General features: G+C 36.6%; 1 protein-coding gene across 1 annotated transcript in view; it reads right to left on the bottom strand.

Moving 5' to 3' along the window:
• Positions 1–19,904, bottom strand: part of LOC150093820 (Na(+)/citrate cotransporter-like) — a 221,918-nt gene that overhangs the window by 56,786 nt on the left and 145,228 nt on the right. Inside the window, exons 9-10 of the mRNA XM_090412651.1 lie at positions 18,326–18,433; positions 9,311–9,491 (exon numbers count right to left, since the gene is read on the bottom strand). Coding sequence (XP_090268777.1) covers positions 9,311–9,491; positions 18,326–18,433 — 289 coding nt within the window. The remainder of the gene's footprint in view (positions 1–9,310; positions 9,492–18,325; positions 18,434–19,904) is intronic.

The raw sequence follows: 19,904 nt of genomic DNA, 5'->3' as shown, positions 1-19,904 counted from the left end.
TCTCTCTTAGGGGTTAGTCTAAAAGAATGCCTGCAAGATCCCACTTTTAATTTTTGCCTTGTCTGCATTAGTAGTTAATGAGATCGGCTAACTCACCTTCGATTGAAAAAGTCAATATAAAGATTTCTCCTGTCACAATGAGAATCGAACTTAGGCCTTTTCCAATCGAAGGGAGCAATGTTTCGTTATTCTTCCAATTGCGCTATGGATCTGAGAGCTGGGTTAGAAATAAAGAATTTGATCAATGACTAGAGACCACAGATATGAGGGTTCTGAGAAAAATTAGGGGAGTGAGCCAATGGCATCAGTGGCATAATCATATTAAAAATAAAGATATTAGAAAGGAACTTGACATTATTATCACTCAATAATGTGTGTCAGCAGAGTCAATCTAAGGTGGTATGGTCAGTTAAATAGAATGAGTGAAGAAACGTTAGCAAAACAGGTGTTTTATGTCAAGATGGCAGGAAAGAGACCCAGAGGAAGACCAAGGTCTAGGTGGATTGATTCAGTCAGAAGCATGGAATGTTAGATATGACAGTATACTTGGGGTGCAGCAGCAACGACATTAAGAACATCCATACTTGGATTAGTTTTTTCGGTGGCAGAGTGCTGTGCTCCAGTTTGGCTTAACATTAGCAAAACAGGTGTTTTATGTCAAGATGGCAGGAAAGAGACCCAGAGGAAGACCAAGGTCTAGGTGGATTGATTCAGTCAGAAGCATGAAATGTTAGATATGACAGTATACTTGGGGTGCAGCAGCAACGACATTAAGAACATCCATACTTGGATTAGTTTTTTTCGGTGGCAGAGTGCTGTGCTCCAGTTTGGCTTAACAGCTGATGAAACCATACCAAACTAACTGACTGCCAGCTTAACACCACAAAGCGATTTATCACTGGCACCATAAAAACAACTCCTGTTTACTGGCTCCCAGTGCTGAGTAACTTAATACCACCAAACCTACAAAGACACAATGCTCTTCTACAAGAATATGATAAAATACTCAGAAATACTGAATTGCCTATACACAACGACATACTAAAGCTACAGCTCAACAAACTGAAATCGAGAAAGTCCCCTCTCTGTGAAGCTAAACATCTGAGAACGACCAACTACAATACCAAAGAACAATGGAAATGAACGTGGAGCATAAATACCAGTGCCTAATTCCAAACTTGGTTTGATAGGCATTGTCTCAACATCCAGGTATGGAACTGAGCCAAAAGACATGGATAACACTGAACAGGATTCGCACCAGACATGGAAGATGTGCAAGCTCTCTGTACAAGTGGGTAAAAATTCCCTCATCAGAATGTGACAGCAGGCATCTGAATCAATAAATCCACCACATTTCTACTGAGTGCAGTCTTCATGCATACATAGATCAAAGAAATGACTTCCTGGAGGCAACATTGCCTGTTATAGATTGGATCAGACAACTTGATCTTAATTTATATGTGTTTTGTTTATTGAAAGTATAAGTGTCTTTGTTTTATTCTAATTGTTTGTCACTTACTTTTTACATATTTATTTTGACTTATGTACCTTTATAACTGCATGTAGATTGCCATACGCTAAATAAATAAATATGACAGTATTGGAGTGCTCACAAGTAATAGATTGATTTGGAGGAAAATTGTAGGATGGAGATTATTAATAATGCGAACTTAATCCTGTAGCACTGTTATAGTAGCCTGAAGATCTTAAGATTACATATTCGAAAACTGATGATGTCTTATCACCACCTTTGTGAAGTGGAACAATTTTATCCTTCTACTCCTTTGGGATTTGTCCTGTTGCAAGATTCTTGTTAAACAGTTTATACAGACAGTTACGCGATTTCAATTTTATATTTTATCTGATTTCATTTGGAATGACCCTGAAATACAAATTATGAATTTTTGTGAAGAAACTTCACATGTAGACTTTGTTTGCTTACATTTGGATAAAGGATTAAACAAGAATATAATTTTATTGGCATTTTACATTTAATTTAATTTAATCAAATTATGAATGTTTGAAGTATAGGAGTCATGCTACTAATCAATAAAAAGGGAAATAACACAATGTGAAACTGGGAAAAACAAGGAAGAATAACCCCTATATGGGTTTAGATATAAGGATTGTCAGTATCAGACTTTTACTTTATTATTATTATTATTCATGCCACCATAGAGTCAAAGACTCATTGTGGGAGGTCCATCCTAGGAAACAAAAGGTCTATCATACCACTCCTTAAACTCATTGATCGTTCTCGCTCTCACCACTCTATCAGACAATGCATTCCATAGTTCAACCACCCTCCATGCAAACAAACCACTCCTCACCCTCTTGCTCATAGTTTCCTTTCGTAACTTCCAGGGATGTCCCCTTGACATCACTCCTTCCCGCTGTTCGACCAAGCGAAAGAACTCCCCAGTGTCAAACCTGTAACCACCTCTCAACAGCTTAAAAGTCTCAATCACATCACCTCTCCTTCTTCTATCCACCAAACTCTGCGGTCCACATTCCCTCAGCAGATCCTCATAACTAACATTGTACAGTCCTGAAACCATCTTTGTTACCCACCTTTGTACCCTTTCCACAGTTAATTTATCCACTTCAAATCCTGGGGACCAAATCTGAGAACAATAGTCTAAGTGTGGTCAGATCAGAGTCTTATACAATGGAATGATGACTCTTTTATCTCTGCAGGTCAGCGTCCTCATTACTGCAGCAATCCTCTGTGTTACCTTCACCACCTTTGCAATATGTCCCCTAAATTTCAGGTTTCTATCAATCATCAACCCCAGATCTCTTGTCTCCCCTACTTCCTCCAGCTCCTCTCATAGGGTATGCAGTGTTCCATCGCTGTGCCTCCCAAACCTCAAGACCTTACATTTTGCTACATTAAACCGACATCCCCATTCATTTCCCCATCTGTATAGCTTATTCAAATCCTCTGGCAGGGCTACCACATCTGCACTATTACTAATAACCCTTCCCAGCTTCACATTGTTAAATTGTGAATGAAGCTATGTTATGTAATTTATTTTTTTTCATTCACATTTAACATTGTTTATTATATATTAATCATGGCTTATATAAAATTATTTATTATTCCTTAATTAAGAATTACTAATTAAATATTTATTTAAAACCTGACCTATTATTAATTTATAAAATAATAAAATGTATAGAATTTTGTATAACCAAATATATATGATGTATCGTAAAGTGTTATTTTATATTTAACTGTATACGCAATCAAAAAGTTGATGAAGTAGCTTAAATATTTTGTTGTTCTTATTTGTGAAATATTCAATGTTATGTAATCACTATAGTAGTAGTAAAAGAGCATACATTACATTAGCGAAATGTTTACGCTTAGTCTGTTGTCATGGAGACGCACGCGTAAACAACCACGAGTGAAGAGAGCGTGGCGTTCGAAAGTAAGGTGGGAGTGAAGGTCATAGATAGAGCAGAGAGAGAAGGGAGGTCATAGATAAGACAGGGAACGGAGAAGAATTATTATTAAGGAGTGAGGAGAGAGTTTTGCGGAACCAAGAATATAGAATCCTCAGGGCAGAAATTTATGAGTATAGTGTTCGGAAGTGAACCTATAAGTAGTGAAACATAAAGTTTAATGTTATAAGCGAAATCTGCTGTTGTTATGAAGAAAGGTTGATGCCGTGATCAGATATAAGGAAACTGGACAGTCAATGCGAAAATTCTGATTAGTTCCAGTTAATCTGGATTACGATTTAATTCTATGTTGCCCTAGGAAAAGGTTATATTGATTACTTGGAGAAAAGTGAACAGGAAAAGAAATTAGTACCTAATTACTGTTGTTTGGAATAGTGAAGTGCGACTTACAGTAATACAGTTTAAACTATGGAGAATATTTGTTATGTGTGTTCCGCTAATGTTAATTAAGTTAATTCATAAGTGCTCTCTCAATAATTTGATGTATTGAAGAATTTATCTGGTAAGAGTAGTTGTATAAGTTTCTATATTCTAGCATTAACTGTAATATATCTCCGATGCTCAAGGTCCGGGAATATATCTGCTTGGAATATAGCTTACGTAGTTTATTGCCTGCTGTGAATATGAACATTGAGCTGATAGATTTGTGAAGACTGATTAAATGTGAAATTGTTATATTAACTTGAGATAAGAAGATTTGTGTTTGTGAGACTGTGAATAGTATATGAAAGTTAGAACATTGAATTAGCATCAGTGACCTAAGAAGATGTGTTAAGTTAATTGTATAGTTCCATTTTAAAATAGAGTTCTTGTATTTGTTAACCATATCATATATTAAATGTTTTATTTTGTTGATCTAAATATTGTGTTTGCCTGAATTCCTTATTATTGCACCGTTCATAAACATTCGAATCTTGCGGGAACCCCAAGTAAAAATGATAATAGATGATTCGGCCTAATGAGATGACTGCTAACCTAATTTAGAACTGATCCTACTATTTATATAGACTAATCTAAGAATAGGGTGGCGCAGTATAAATATAAATTTCCCTACTTTTGGATCGGTGATCATTTCGTAATTAGTTGTATTATTCATAAAAGTGACTTGAAACTAGATAGATTTAGAACACGACAGAGAAAGGTCGTCACGACAACATGATTATTATTATTATTATTACGAGTATCTCCATGGAGTCAGTAGACTCATTGCGGGAGACCCAAACTAGCAAAACAATGTCTGTTATATCTCTTCTTGAATTCATTTACAGACAAAGAACTCACAACTAAGTCAGGCAATGAATTCGACTCATTCATCACCCTCCAGGCAAAAAACCTTGTTCTCACACCCTTGTTAACCACACTCTTCTTTAATTTCCAGGGATGACCTCTTGTTCTTCCATCACTATCACACAGCTGAAACATTTCCCCTGCATCAATCCTATAAAAACTTTTCAGTAATTTAAATGTTTCTATCATATCCACTCTTCTCTGCCTATCAACTAATCTCTGCAATCCACAAGCTCTCAATCTATCAATGTAGGGAGCATTTTTTACATCACTCACCAACTTAGTCATTCTCCTCTGAACCCTCTCCTCAACCTCCTCATCTCCAAGGAATCCAGGTGACCAGACCTGAGCACAGTAATCCAGATGTGGAAGTATCAATGCCTTATAAAGGGGAATAATAACCTCTTTAACTCTGAATGTCATTGTGTTCATCAGCAACCAAGTAATGCTATGTGCAATCTTGGACACCTTAGCAATTTGTCCCCTGAACTTCATCTCCCTATCTACCAACACCCCTAAGTCCCTAGCCTCATCAATATCTTGGAATACTATTCCAACAATGTAGTACACAGCTGGTAATCTTTTAATCCCAAAATGCATAACTTTACACTTGTCCACATTGAACTGACATCCATTACCTTTTGCCCATTCTACCAGCTTATTTAAATCATCCTGCAAACTTTCAACATCAGCTTGATTTTTTATTGTGCTACCCAACTTTGCATTATCTGCAAACAACTGAATATCCCCCTGCAATCCACTGACAATGTCACTGATATAAAGGTTAAACAATATAGGTTCCAGTACTGAGCCCTGTGGAACCCCAAATATAACCCTCTGCCTCATTGAAATTGCCCCACCATACACAACTCTCTGATACCTATCAGACAGCCAATCCTGAATCCAGTTGACCAACCTGACATCCAAACCCATGTGCTGCAACTTAAATATCAGCTTATCATGTGGCTTATAAAATGGCAGTATATGCCTTTACCTTGTCTACTGCTCTTGTAACTTTATTATGAAAGGCTAGCATATTACCAAAACAAGAGTACCCCTTCACAGATCCATGTTGACTCTCATAGATAACATTACCCACATCTGCCCAATGCTGTATACATCCCTCACAAATTTTCCAAGATCTTAACAACTACTGATGACACACAAACTGGCCTATAATTAGACGCTTCCAGTCAGTCTGTTACCACTCTTATGCAATGGCACTATCTTACCTTCCTTCCATTTCCTGGGCACCTTTCCTGTAGCCAGACTTTCATTGAAAAGCCAGGTCAAAGGAGCTGTCAGTTCTTTAGAACATTCTCTCAAAACTCATGGTGAAATACCATCCAGTCCCACAGCTTTACTGACATCCAGAGTACTCAGTATTTGGAACACACTCTCCTCCTGCACATCTAAACCTCGAACCTGCCCTATCCCTACTAGTATTAAAATTTACTCCTCCAGGATGAAATACTCCAATAAATTGTTCATTGAACAATTCCACTATGTCCAGTCACTTTATTCCCATTTTTATTCCACAATGTCAATTCTTCCAAAATCATTTATCCTCCCACTGGCCACATAGTTAAAAAATTCCCTAGGATTTTCTTTGGATCTTAGGGTCAATCTCTTCTCATATTCCAGTTTCGCCTTCCTTAATATACTAGTCACTTTCCTGGCCTGTGTCTTATATTCTTCATGCATCTGCTCTTCACCTGTCTCATTATATCTCTTCCATAGGCTCTTTTTCGCATGCAGTTCTTGTTTAATATTGTTTGTCATCCACTTTACTTCAAATTGTGTCCTCTTCTTCACTTGTGGAATGCAGCTTATTATTGCTGCTAACAAATATTCCTTCACAATTTCCCAAGCACAAATGATATCTCGGCCTTCCATTTCCTCCCTCCATGAAACTTCTCCAAGTTGACATCTAAGACTATTATAATCACCTGCCATATAATTCCACATACGTTCCCATCTCTTTGATACTCCTGCATGTCTATTCATCTTCCAAGTCAAACCACATGATCACTCTCTCCAACTGGCAGGAAAGATGTTATCTTAGTTATTATCAACTCTTCTGATGCTATGACCAAATCCAAAATTCTTAAACCTCTTGTTCCTTCTATTACATGTTGCCTAAGACATCTGTCCCTCAAGAATTCTATAAATTCCATTCCTTTATTGCTACATGCATCTTCCTCTCTCCAATTTATACTGCTGTAGTTAAAATCTCCCGTAACAATCGTTCTTCTTGCAACTGCCAAGCTCAACTGTCTAAACCTCTCCTGGTCCCCACCCATTGTGCTCTTTGGTTTGTAGCAACACCCCACTAAATATCCTGTCTTGCCCACCTCCACCTCACACCATATGCTTTCAAAATCATTAGTGTCACTGCCTTCCAAAGCCTCCACTCTTAGAAGACATAAGTCGTCACTTATCATAAGCAGTACTCCATCATCACGCTTTCCTTTCCTATCCAGCCTAAAAATGCTGTACCCTGCTACTTCTGTTCCTGTTATTATATCCTCTTCTGTCAACCACGTCTCAGTGATCCCAATAATCTTTGGCAGGCTGATGCTATCAGCGCCACCAATTCCTCTCCTTTATTCTGGATACTCCTGGCATTAGTATAAAGCATAAAAATGCCACTGTTTTACTTTAAGATAAATTGTTTGTCAAATCATGAAAATATAAAGAGGATCTGTATTTAAGTTGATTAGGTGCTAACAAGATATCTTTTTAAAACACTTCAATTTCGTAATTTTGTATACAGAAATTGTCATATACAGAACTTTACAGATATAGAGTACAGTAATATACTTATATATTTGTATATAGCATTGTGTATTTATGTATAGCTTGTGTACTTAAGTTCTAAAATCTTAAAATTGGAGTGCTATTCTGTTATTCTCTATATGAATTACATTATAAAGAAATAGTATAGTTGGGAACCAGCTGAAAAAAATTCATAAATAATAAGAAGAAAGTAACAAACACAGATATTTGCTGACCTGGTTGACCAAGTGGTTAACCTCTTCCTCAACCGACAGGCTATGGATTCGAATCCCACTGTGAGCAATGTCTTTAAGTAAAAGATGAATTTCATTGCCTGGTGTAATGGCACTGTCCTTGAAGGACTGACGTGGTTTGAAAAAGTCCATGTTTGAAGAGCAGAATTTCTGAACTATGTAATTTTTTTTAAAAAATACAAAAATAAAAGATTATAGATACTATTTCTGGAAAATTTTCCATGCTACTCCTCCAAATTAATATTAATTTTTATGGCTATTTTGCCTATTTTTCTCTAGGAGTATCCCTTTTATGATGCCATTGGCTTTTTACTCAATTTTTTTAGCGCATCACTGATATTTTAAAGACATAGATACACGAAGAAGAACATAAGGAAAGAATAAGTTTGGACATACCTTTGTAGAATGATTTTGGTTGTCTTCTTTTGGAGCAGCATCAGGTGTATAACAATAAACAAAAATAAAAAAGCAACAAAAATAAGTCTCATTGTCCATTTCCCTATTCTGAAGTTTGCCCACATCACTCTGTTCAATACTATAGTAAAAGTTATTTAGAAGAATCTCATCTGTTTTTGTCTTTTTTTTTTTTTTTAGTAACACCAGTTATGCCAATCTGGTACTTCTCTAGTTCTTCTGCAGTATCACTTCTTTTTCACTGATGCAATCTTCAATTTTGCAGATGGTGATTTGGACTTTATTTCAGTAGCTGACTTTTTTACTGTTCAACCTGGTTCCCTGATGAAAACAGAGGGGAGACCTTGTTTAACCAGGAGCACCCCAACTACTGTGAAGTTCCTTCATGTTGTATCATCATTTTCTATACTGGCTTAAATCAGTCTAGTTTGATTTAATATAATTTGGTTGGCTAAATCACAAATTGTGAGCCCATCCTCATTTACTCACTATCTAGGTAGATACATGCTAACAATGTGCACCACCTGAAACTGAGAACTAGTCATTAGGTCAGAAGTCCCAGTTTGTTCTCACATTGTTTAACCTCAGTGAGACCAAACTGCACTTCTTATCCATGTTATTCAATGCATGTTACAGAATAATATCCAGATTTAGCTGGATATCTATAGATGTCATGGGCGGTTGGGGGGGGAAGATGTTAAACGCCATGTGGAAGTCTCCTCCCAGTTATCTGGCTTTGACCTTTAAATGACCTGTTAAATTGCTTTTGATTATATTATTATGGTTTGTAATTATCTGTACACCACCTCAATAATTTTCTATGTCCTTTGAAAGCTGGTTTAGACTCACCGTGTATAATTTATGTGCATGATACATGTGTGCCTGTGTAAAAATGCTAAAAACAAAATTAAAAATTAAATTTATATGTTTATGAAAGATGCAGCCCTTTTTACATTTTTAACTTTTCAGAAGCAGTATGCTTTAATTTTTAGTAGTCAAGCTAAAAGAGTAAATAGCAGGAGACATAAAAAAATTCATTATTACACAATTATTTGCATTATATAACTATTTTTATTAATGCATATGATGTTAGTAAAATAAGATTTAACCTTGGCACCTTCTGCAAGTGAAAATCCTCCACCAAGCAAAATGAGGACTCCCCAGGGCATCTTCTGCTCAGCAACTTTCCATTCAAGTAATGTGGGACTTTTTCCTCCTTCCTTAGGTTTTGCAGGGATAACAAAAAGCAAAACAGCTACTGCCAGAGTAGCAGTTGCATCAGAAATAATGCTATATATGAAATATGAAGAAAGTATTATAGACAGTATATATATTTGAAACACAGACATTTTTAAAGTACTCAATGGATTAGAAAGAGTAGCAGAAAGATAGTAAAAACAGAAAATACACTCCAATAATTCTAATTAATTAAACCATCCCACTCCTACTTTTCAAGTAGGTATAGGATCATCATCATTAATAAGGCTGTTTTAATGACCGTAATTTGTAATTTAGCTGACAAGAATGTCTTGTGAAATATAATTTTTCATATCATGCAAAGAGGTTCCTGTGTAGCACAACCAGCAGTGATAACATCCTGGCTAGGAAAATGCAGAAGATTTATTTTTCAACTGATGTTGGGTTAGCTGGCTTATTATTATTATTATTATTATTATTATTATACGGGCACCTCAATGGAGTCCCAAGACTCATCACAGGAGACCCAATCTATCCACACAATCTATCATACCTCTCCTTGATCCCATTAACTGACAAAACTCTCACAACAGACTCTGGCAACCCATTCCACTTATTCACAACTCTCCAAGCAAAAAAATCCAGTCCTCACACTCCTACTGATCATACCTTTATTCAAATACCAGAGATGATCCCTAGCCAAATGCTGAAACATTTCCCCTGCATCTATCCTATAAAATCCTTTACATAGCTTAAATGTTTCTATCATATCCCCTCTTTTTCTCCTATCAACCAACTTCTGCAATCGACATACCTTCAATCTGTCCTCATAGGGCACATTCCACAGGACACTCACCATCATTAACCACTCATCTCTGAATCCTCTCCACTTCTTCCACTATGAGCACAGTAATCTAGATGTGGGCATATCAAGACCTCATAAAGAGGAATTACAACTTCCTTATCTCTACATGTTAATGAGTTCTTCACTAGCCAAGTAATCTTATGTGCTACCTTAGCAATACGTCCTCTAAACTTTAACTCTCTGTCTACCACCACCCATAAATCTCTAGCTTCGTCTATTTCCTGGAGTACAGTGCCATCAATGTGATAAACAGCTTGTAATCTATTTATCCCAAATGGATAACTTTACATTTCTCGACATTATCATCAAATTCCTGCCATGTACAGGATATGATAGTACTAACCGAAAAATTTACATCATTACTAACTTCCTATCTACAATTTTCCAGCAAATCAGCCTGTTACTTATCAAGACTCCAACATTATCAGATCTTATATTTCTATCGTCTAAGGCACTTTGTACTGTATCAATCCACCTATATCTTGGCCTTCCTCTGGGGCATTTTTCTGCCAACTTGGTAGAGAACACTTGTTTTGCTAATCTTTCCTCGTCCATTCTGTTTAAGTGAACATACCACCTGAGATTAGTTCTGCTAACACATTCCTGATGCTGACAATGTCAAGTTCTTTCCTAATATCCTCGTTTTTAATATGATATTGCCATTCATGCCATCTGTTCAAGCCTCTAATCTTTCTCAGGACTCTCATATCTGCTGTCTCTAGTCTTTGGTCAAGTGTTTTGCTTCTGACCCAGCTCTCAGATCCATAAGTTAAAACTGGTTTGAACACAGTCTTGTACACAGCTAATTTAGTGTTCTGACTAATTTCTCTCTTATTCCATATGAATTTATTCAATTGACTTCCTACCATACCAGATTTGTTGATTCTGTTATCTATTTCCAGATTTAATTTACCATCTTCACTAAAAATCATGCCTAAGTAGCTGAAATGTTTTACTTGTTCCACAGGTTCTCCATTCACAACACAGTTGACATTTTCAATGATTCTGCTTATTTTCATTGTCTTTGTCTTTTTATTGCTGACCTTCATACCATATCTATTACAAACAGCTATTCAATTTAGTCAGAGAATCTTGCAGACTTGTAGTGGATTTATTTAGAAGTATAACATCACTCGCATAAAGCAATGAGCTGACATTAACATCTCCCATTTTGATATCAGGTTTAATACCACTTTCCTTCATAATGTGATCCATATAGATAATGAATAATAGAGGGGATAATGTGCATCCTTGTCTGACACTAGATTTAACATTAAACCATCTTCCTGTACTTCCTTCAATTCTAACTGCTGACTTACAACTCAAATAAAGACTAAGTACTGCTTGATACGATGCCCCATTGACACCATAAAACTGTAGTGTATTGAATAGCTTCTCCCTTGGCACCTTGTCATTTGCCTTTTCTAGATCAACAAAACTTAAATACAGATCTTTGTTATATTCCCATGATTTTTCAACTATTTGTTGTAAAGTGAAGATCTGATCCTGACAGCATCTATTTGGCCTGAATCCAGCTTGTTCTTCACCAAGATTTTCTTCCACAATTCTTCTCAACCGTTTCTCAAGTATACTTACATAAATCTTACCAGGCACACTCAGTAGGGAAATACCTCTGTAATTCTCACATTCAGTTTTATTTCCCTTTTTATATATGGGTACTATGAGAGCTCTACTCCAATCAACGGGAATTTGTTCCTCTGTCCAGGACTTCTGAACAGTGCAGCCACTGTAAGACTTTTATACCAACATACTTCAGTATTTCTGGTCGAATATCATCTACTACTGCTGCCTTTCCATATTTCAAGCCTTTGATAGCTTTTTCTACTTCAAGTATGGATATGTATTCCTGACTGTATGCCTGTTGAGTGTTTTTAACCACTGTGCTATCACTGCTTGTTTCATTTAGCAATTTTTTGAAGTAATTACTCCATACTTCAAGGATATCTTTTTCTCCCATTTTCATGTCACATATATTATCTGTAAGTCCATTTCTAATCTTTTTCAACACCCTCCAGAATATTTTGCCACTTCTTGATATTTATTTTCTATGTTCTTGCCAAAGTCCTCCCATGACTTTAGTTTAGCTAGTTTTACATAGTGTTTAGCTTTCTTACATTTGTCTCTGTATTCTTTAAGAGCACAAGCAGACTTATTTGCTAGGAACTTTTGATATGCTTTCTTCTTTTTCTTCACTTCCTCTTTAACTTCCTGTGTCCACCATGAAGTTCTGATTTTTCTATCCTTGCAGACAACCTCACCACATGCCTCTCTGGCTGAATCAATCAGGGTTTTTTTCAAGGCTTGCAACTCAATCTCCAAGGTTTGGTTCCTGATCTCAAACTCTTTCATTTTTTCTTCGATAATCTTTGTGTATTTTGGTCTACAGTTCACATCTGAGAGCTGCTCAACTTTTATTCGCTTTAAAACTTTCTTACATGTTATTCTTTTCAATATGAAATTCAATTTTATCCTGCTCAAGACTAAATAGTGATCACTTCCAATTTCATATCCTCTGTACACTCTGGTGTCCTGCACCAGGGAGAAAATATCACTATCGACTACTTTTCATCACTATCTTTCATTTTTTCTTCAATAATCTTTATGTATTTTAGTCTACAGTTCACATTTGAGAGCTGCTCGACTTTTATTTGCTTTAAAACTTTCTTACATGTTTTTCTTTTCAAAACGAAATTCATTTTTATTCTGCTCAAGACTAAATAGTGATCACTTCCGATTTCAAATCCTCTGTACACTCTGGTGTCCTGCACCAGGGAGAAAACATCACTATCAACAATAACATAGTCAATAAGACTTCTCTTATTCCTTGCCTCTTCTCTCCATGTGAATTTGTGCATATTTTTATGTTGGAACATGGTGTTAGTAATAACCATTCCATGTCCTGAGCAGAAATCCAACAGGTATTTGCCATTATTATTAGCTTCACTCTTTTCTCGAAATTTTTCCAAAATATTTTTGTATGTCTGACAATCATTTCCTACTCTGCTATTTAGATCTCCAACTAGGAAGGACCAACTTTTCCTTTTGCATTGTGTCAGTTGCTTTCTCTAAAGCCTCAAAAAATTCCTCCACTTTTATCTTAGTAGAACCTTCTGTGGGACCATAGGCACAAATATGTCTTGTCCAGTTCCCCATTCTGATATCTGCCCACATCACTCTACTTGAGACTGACTGCCATTCAAGAAGATTAGCCTTGTATTTAGTGTTGAATACTATGGCTACTCCTTCTTTTCCTTGATTGTCATTGCCTGAATATAACATTTTGTATTTATTGCTCAGAAAGATCTCACCAGTTTTTGTCTTTTTTGTTTTAGTCACCCCTATTATGTCAATCTGGTACTTATCTAATTCCTCAACTAGCTCCATTTCTTTGTCATTCAGGCTTCTTATGTTGACAGTACCGATCTTTAACTCTGGTGATGTTAAGTTGTGGTGTGTTTTCAGATTTGTTCCAGTTGCTGACTTTTCGCTGTTTGCCCTGGTTCCCTGGCAAAAACAAACAACGGGGGCCATGTTTAACCAGGTGACCTTGTTTAACCATTATTTTGGTTTAAGCCAATAAGAATACAATTTTGTCAGTTGAATCCCAGCCCATCCTCGTCCGTTCAGTATCCAGGTAGATACCCAACAGGGCGCACCACGAGAAGGTGAGGATTTGACATTAAGTCAGAAGCCCTGGTCGGTTCTCCACATTCCTTTAAAGGCTATGTGGAAGTCTCCTCTCAGTTATACAGCTTTGGCCCTTAAGCACCCTGACATTAAACTGACACAAATTGACTTTTGCCCATACTGACAGCCTATTTAAATCTTCCTGTTTAATGCTCTTCACATGGCTTTGATTAACTATTACTCCACCTAATTTTGCATCATCAGCAAACAACTGAATATTTCCTTTCAGGTTATTTTCTAATCATTTATGTACAAATTAAACAGCAATGGTCCCAGCACTGAACCTTGTGGCACACCAAGTCACCTGCTTTTGGCTTGATTCTGCTCCTCCATATACCACTTTTTTGATATCTTTCCAGCAGTCACCCTCTCATCCACTTAAAAAGTGCTATATCCATCCCCCATTTGTTCTAATTTGCATAACAGTGTTCTATGTATTCTGTCAACTGCCTTTGCAAAATCCAGCAAAATCATCGTGTAGCCATTTCCTTTATCCAACTCAGCTGTTACTCTATTATAAAAAGTTAGTAAATTATTAAGGCATGCCAGACCCTTAACAAAGCCATGTTGATCCTCATACAGTATCATATTTTTATCTAGCCATTCTAGAATTCTCTTTTTTACCAATTTTTTGAATACTTTTACCACCATGTCTGAAATACTGATTGGTCTATAATTTGCTACTATAGTTTTAGAACCTCCCTCATGAGTTACATTTTGATTTTAGTCGTTTTGTGAAATGTGAGGTGTGTTACATGTATTCACTGGATTATGTGTACAAGTTATACATTTTTAAGGCAGATGGAAGGAGAGTGTGGGTATGTGTGTGTGTGTGTGTGTGTGTGTGTGTGTGTGTGTGTGTGTGTGTGTGTGTGTGTGTGTGTGTGTGTGTGAAGTGCAAAGTGAATGCAGAGTTGATGGGCAGTGATGTATTGGTGACTGAGAGTTACAGAAGCATGCATGTAAAGAGAAGAATGAGTGCTCATCTTATATTGAAGAGCGATACCATGAAAGAGCTGTGAGTGAGTGGTAAGAAAGTTATGAAAAAGTGAGTGAGTGAGTGATCTGATGTAAAAAGCAATTGATGGTGGCATGAATGAGATAAGTGATATGAGTGTAGCAAAAGTCAGGCATACCAAATGTGATGAATGAAATGACAAGGCAGAGAGTAGTAAGACAGAGGAAGATGTGAAAAATGGTGGAAGAATAGTAGAAGAGTGCAGGAAGAATGGTAAGGAAGCCTAGCATGGAAGATATGAACATGAGTGAGAATGTTAGAAAAGAATTAGTAAGAGCAAGGAATGAACAGAGTGCAGAGTGAGAAAGGACATTTAGAGAAGAGATTGGTAATTGGAGGTGTAGGAAGGAATATACCAATGGTGGATGAGGCAAAGATGAAGGACTGCAGTGGAATGATGGAAAGTAGTGTACTGCTGTATTGGGATTATCGTGAAAGATGTGAAAATGGAGCATGTGGCAAAAGTCTGTTATAGAGGAGCAATGACAGGAAGAGTGACTGAGACTGTGGAGAGGAGAGAACATGCAAAGGAATTGAGAGTGCTGGTAGAAATAAATGATTTGCATGTTCTCTCCTCTCCATAGTCTCAGTCACTCTTTAAAGTGGTAACTATTTTGCTTGTTACAACAGTTGGAAAATTTATTATTATTATTACATAACACCTCCTGGGAGTCCAAAGACTCATTGAAGGAGGGCACCTGCTCCACAACTCTCCATCTCCACCACTCCATTAACCGCAATCCTCATCATCTACATGTATAAATTTTATGTTTAAAGCATGTGATTTCACATGTTGATGATGAATTCCTACATTGCCTTACTCCCCCCCCCCCCCAACATGAATTGACTCTTCTTGGCAATCTGGCATCTGTGGTCGGACAGTACATTCCTTCCATTCCTGTGCTGAGACTCAATTTATACAAACATGTGAAAGGCCTAGCCAATTTAACCCAACATTCCTTTAACAAGTGGGCTGATATTCCATCTGTTCTTATTAACAAATTCTTATCCAGGTTATGCAACAGCTCTTCAACCTCATTTTCATGCACTTCTAACTCTTCATCCAAAGTAACAGTACCACTGTGCACCATGTTACATACACTTGGTTGATATTTCTTAGGAAGAGGGAGTGTGAATGTGTACAAGATATACGATAGTAGAGAGCTGAGGAGAAGAGCAAGAATTATAAATGGCATGTTAGCCAGGATATGCAGGAAAAGAGGACTTGAGTTTGTGGCTGTATTGGATAAATTTGAAGATAGTAGAGAGGTGTTTGCTATAGATGTTCTGCATCTGAGTAAGAGCAGTAATGTGAGTCTGGGTAGATTGTTGATGAGCGGTAAGTCAGTTAAAATCTAAGAAAAAAGAGGTGATACGTTGTGGTGATTTAATCTTAAAATTTGCACTTGCCAAGGGAGTCACCACTGCTAGTTTCCCAGGGGCGAAAATTAAAAATACGACTAACATAACTGAAAAACAAAAAAGAAAATTAAACCAGATGGTAGTTCTGGTGAATACTAATAATTTAAGTAGCAACAAATATAGTATGAGAGAAGATATGAAAGGTCTGTTGGAAGAAGCATAAAAGAAATGTTAGAGAGTAAAAGTTGTAGGTTTGCTATCCAGATATGATAGCACTGAGTTAATAAGGAGGGCAATGATTGCAAATGATTTCATGCAAAGGCTGTGTAGAAGAAATGGATATGAGTTTTTAGATGTGTAGAGCGTGTTTGATGGCAGAAAAGACTTGTATGAGAGGGATGGCCTGCTGGCATCAGGAGCCTGAAAAAATTACTTCTTGGTATGAGAAGTTAGGGAAACTAGATCAAGAGAGGAATGGGGAAAATGCATGTGAAACTTCAGTTATGGTATGCAAATATGATAAAAATACGAATGTCTTCAAATATGGTTATGTATGTGGCAAAGGGGTGGAAAAATATGTTTTGGGTTTGGAGCTTTTAAGTATGTCTGGGGAGGGAAAAGAGAAAGTTCTAACAACAAGGCCAAATAGATTGCATATTTAATTATAAGAATAGGCTAGGTGGTAATTTACTAGATCTATACACAAATGCCAGGAGCAACAGAAACAAAGGGGTTGAGTTCATTGCTTTATTGAATATGATGTGGCCTAAGATTGTTGGCATTAATGAAAACTGGCTATCAGAATCAGATATGGTAACTTTGACCGAGTGTAATGAGTATACTATTTTTAGGAATGACAGAAGAGATAGGAGAGGAGGTGGAATACTACTAATGATGTCAGATGACTTAAGTCCAGTTAGGGTAGAAACACAAGAAAACAATGATGTAACAATGTCCCATGCATCAGTGAGTTTGGGTCTATCTGGTGTGAAGTGGAGGCTAACAAAATGAAATTTATGATGGGGTGTTGCTAGATTTGGCAGCTCATTTGCAGGGGATGAAGAAATGCATCGCCAATTTAGTCTTATGGGTACCAAATGAGTGAACATTATGGGTGACTTTAATTTTCCAAACATTGATTGGGGTAGATGAGAAATCTCATGATAAGAAAGAAGAGGAATTTAGTGAATTGTTGCAGAACAACTTTCCCAAGCAGCATGTGAAAGAAAGCAAGAACTCAAGGTCAAAGAGTGTTAGATTTGCTCATAGCATCAGAAGGGGGGGGGGTCTCTGTTAAGAATATGACTATTTTACCACCACCAGTTGGTGACAGTGATCATGTTGTGCTTCCTTGGGAAGTATCTAATTGTATTGATGCTGCAATTAGAAAAGGTTACATGTTGAACTGCAAAGCTGGCAATTATGATCAACTTAGGTCTTTTGTCAGCAATGCATGGGAATCTTTGAAAAAGTGCTTAAAAGAGGTGGTATCTGAATGTATCCATAGTGTTCAAAGGAAAAATAAGTTGGGAGTGAAAGGATGTGCAATGTTATTATTATTATTTTTTTATTATTATTATTAAATAACACCTCCAGGGAGTCCAAAGACTCATTGAGGGAGGGCACCTACTCTACAACTCTTTCTCCATCACTGAATCCACCAACTACAACGAACCACAACTATCATCATCATCTCCAACAATGGCATCTACCGCCCAACATCATCACTAGTATTTTCACAGATAATCATAAACATCCATGAGTACCCATAGCAGGATTCGAACCCACAGCCTTTTGGCTGGAGAGCAGATACGCTGACCACTCAGACAACCAGGCCATGCCATGACAACCAAACTAAGAATATAATTTCTTGGCATCTTTAATTTATAGTATAATCAAGTGGAAAAAAACTTAATTACAACCATAATTTTGAAAAGACTTTAGCATCAAATATTATTTTTAGATATTCCTTACGTTGAAACTGGTATAATAAGCGCCCATCCTGTCATAAATTCAGGATCTCTAAAGAACCATAGTAGAGCAAGAGTAATAAATAACACCAGGACTGCACCTTCATGGAACCTGAAATTATATTGGACATTATATTATATTGAAAAATATTTTTTAAAAAATTTCATGATTATATCAACATCATCACAATCAGATTTATTATGGAAGTATGGTGGGTTAATAACTGTGGTTAATGCAACTTACATTCATTCACTCACAATGTTTTCTGGCAACACATTCAACTCAATTATTATTCTCTATGTAACAAGTGAACTTCTCTTTCCATACTCCTTACACCTGTATATAATTTTGTTCTTTTGTTCTTTTCTATTTCTTCACTCCATTCTCCCTCCTATTCTATGAAATATTCTCTAGTTTATATCTGATAATCTTCTTTCACCTATTTACATATCATCAAGTATAATTTGTTTACTTACTAGTTATTAACACACAACCCAGGATTGGACTGATAGTCACAGGATTATCTACAAATGGTCAGCAATGGTTTGTAAAACAGGAGACAGAGAGATAACAGGTTAATCAGATGGATAGGTGATTAGTTGTTTAAAATATGACAGCAAGTTGTTAATAATACTGACAAGAGATATTTAGTTGTTTTCTGATGATGAAAAATTGGAAAGATTTATCAGGAGCAATGCTAATGTCAAGTACAATAATTGTTAGAGATTGAGTGTCAGAAGAGATGGAAGGAAGGGAGAACAGAAGAGTGAGTGTATCACCTTAATCTAACATTGGAAAGTATTATTATTATTATTACATGACACCTCCTGGAGTGAAAGGACTCACTGAGGAGACTACTCTACATTACACAGACTACATGAACTACTATCAGCTACATAACCCCATCATCTCACTATGCTATTAACAGCCTACTGCATAATCCAATTAATAAGAATTAATGAGACAAGTGGTGATGAATGAATGAAATGATAACAAGAATGTGTAGAAAGAGAGAGATTTAAAATATATGGATATTAGAAGCACGTTTAACATCTGAATAAGGAAAGATGCAGACATTACTGTTGTGTTCTGGAGGTTACCGTTCCGTGAGAATGTGAGAGGCAGGGAAATCAGGTTCAGGTTAGCAGGGTGGAGAGATGGCCTGAGTGATGGGAGATTGTATGGTATGACACAAAGCTAAGTGGAAACCAGGAAAGTAAATACGGAGCTAATAAGAATACTGGTGGATGATGGGATTTTGTATAGTGTGATATACAGAACAAAGTGAAAACTAGAGAGAGAGAGAGAGTAGTCACTGGTATGAGGCAAATAGGAATTCTGGTAATGCTGCTGTTTCCATATATGAATGCCAGGAGTATCTGAAATAAAGGAAATGAGTTGAATTTGCAGCTTTGATAGATTCAGTTTGTACAAGGTTTATTAGCATCATTTAAACATGGTTGACAGAAGATGATGTTCTGGAGAAACAAAAATTGAAAGTACAGAATATTTTAGAAAGACAGGTGGAAAAAATAATTGGGGGGGGGGAGGTATAATATAAACATATGTCATCTTTACGCTT

Source organism: Typopeltis vanoorti, chromosome 23 (assembly GCF_054136105.1).
Source record: "Typopeltis vanoorti isolate ZY-2024b chromosome 23, IOZ_Tvanoo_1.0, whole genome shotgun sequence".
Taxonomy (NCBI): domain Eukaryota; kingdom Metazoa; phylum Arthropoda; class Arachnida; order Uropygi; family Thelyphonidae; genus Typopeltis; species Typopeltis vanoorti.
This window is presented reverse-complemented; position numbering and strand designations above follow the sequence as displayed.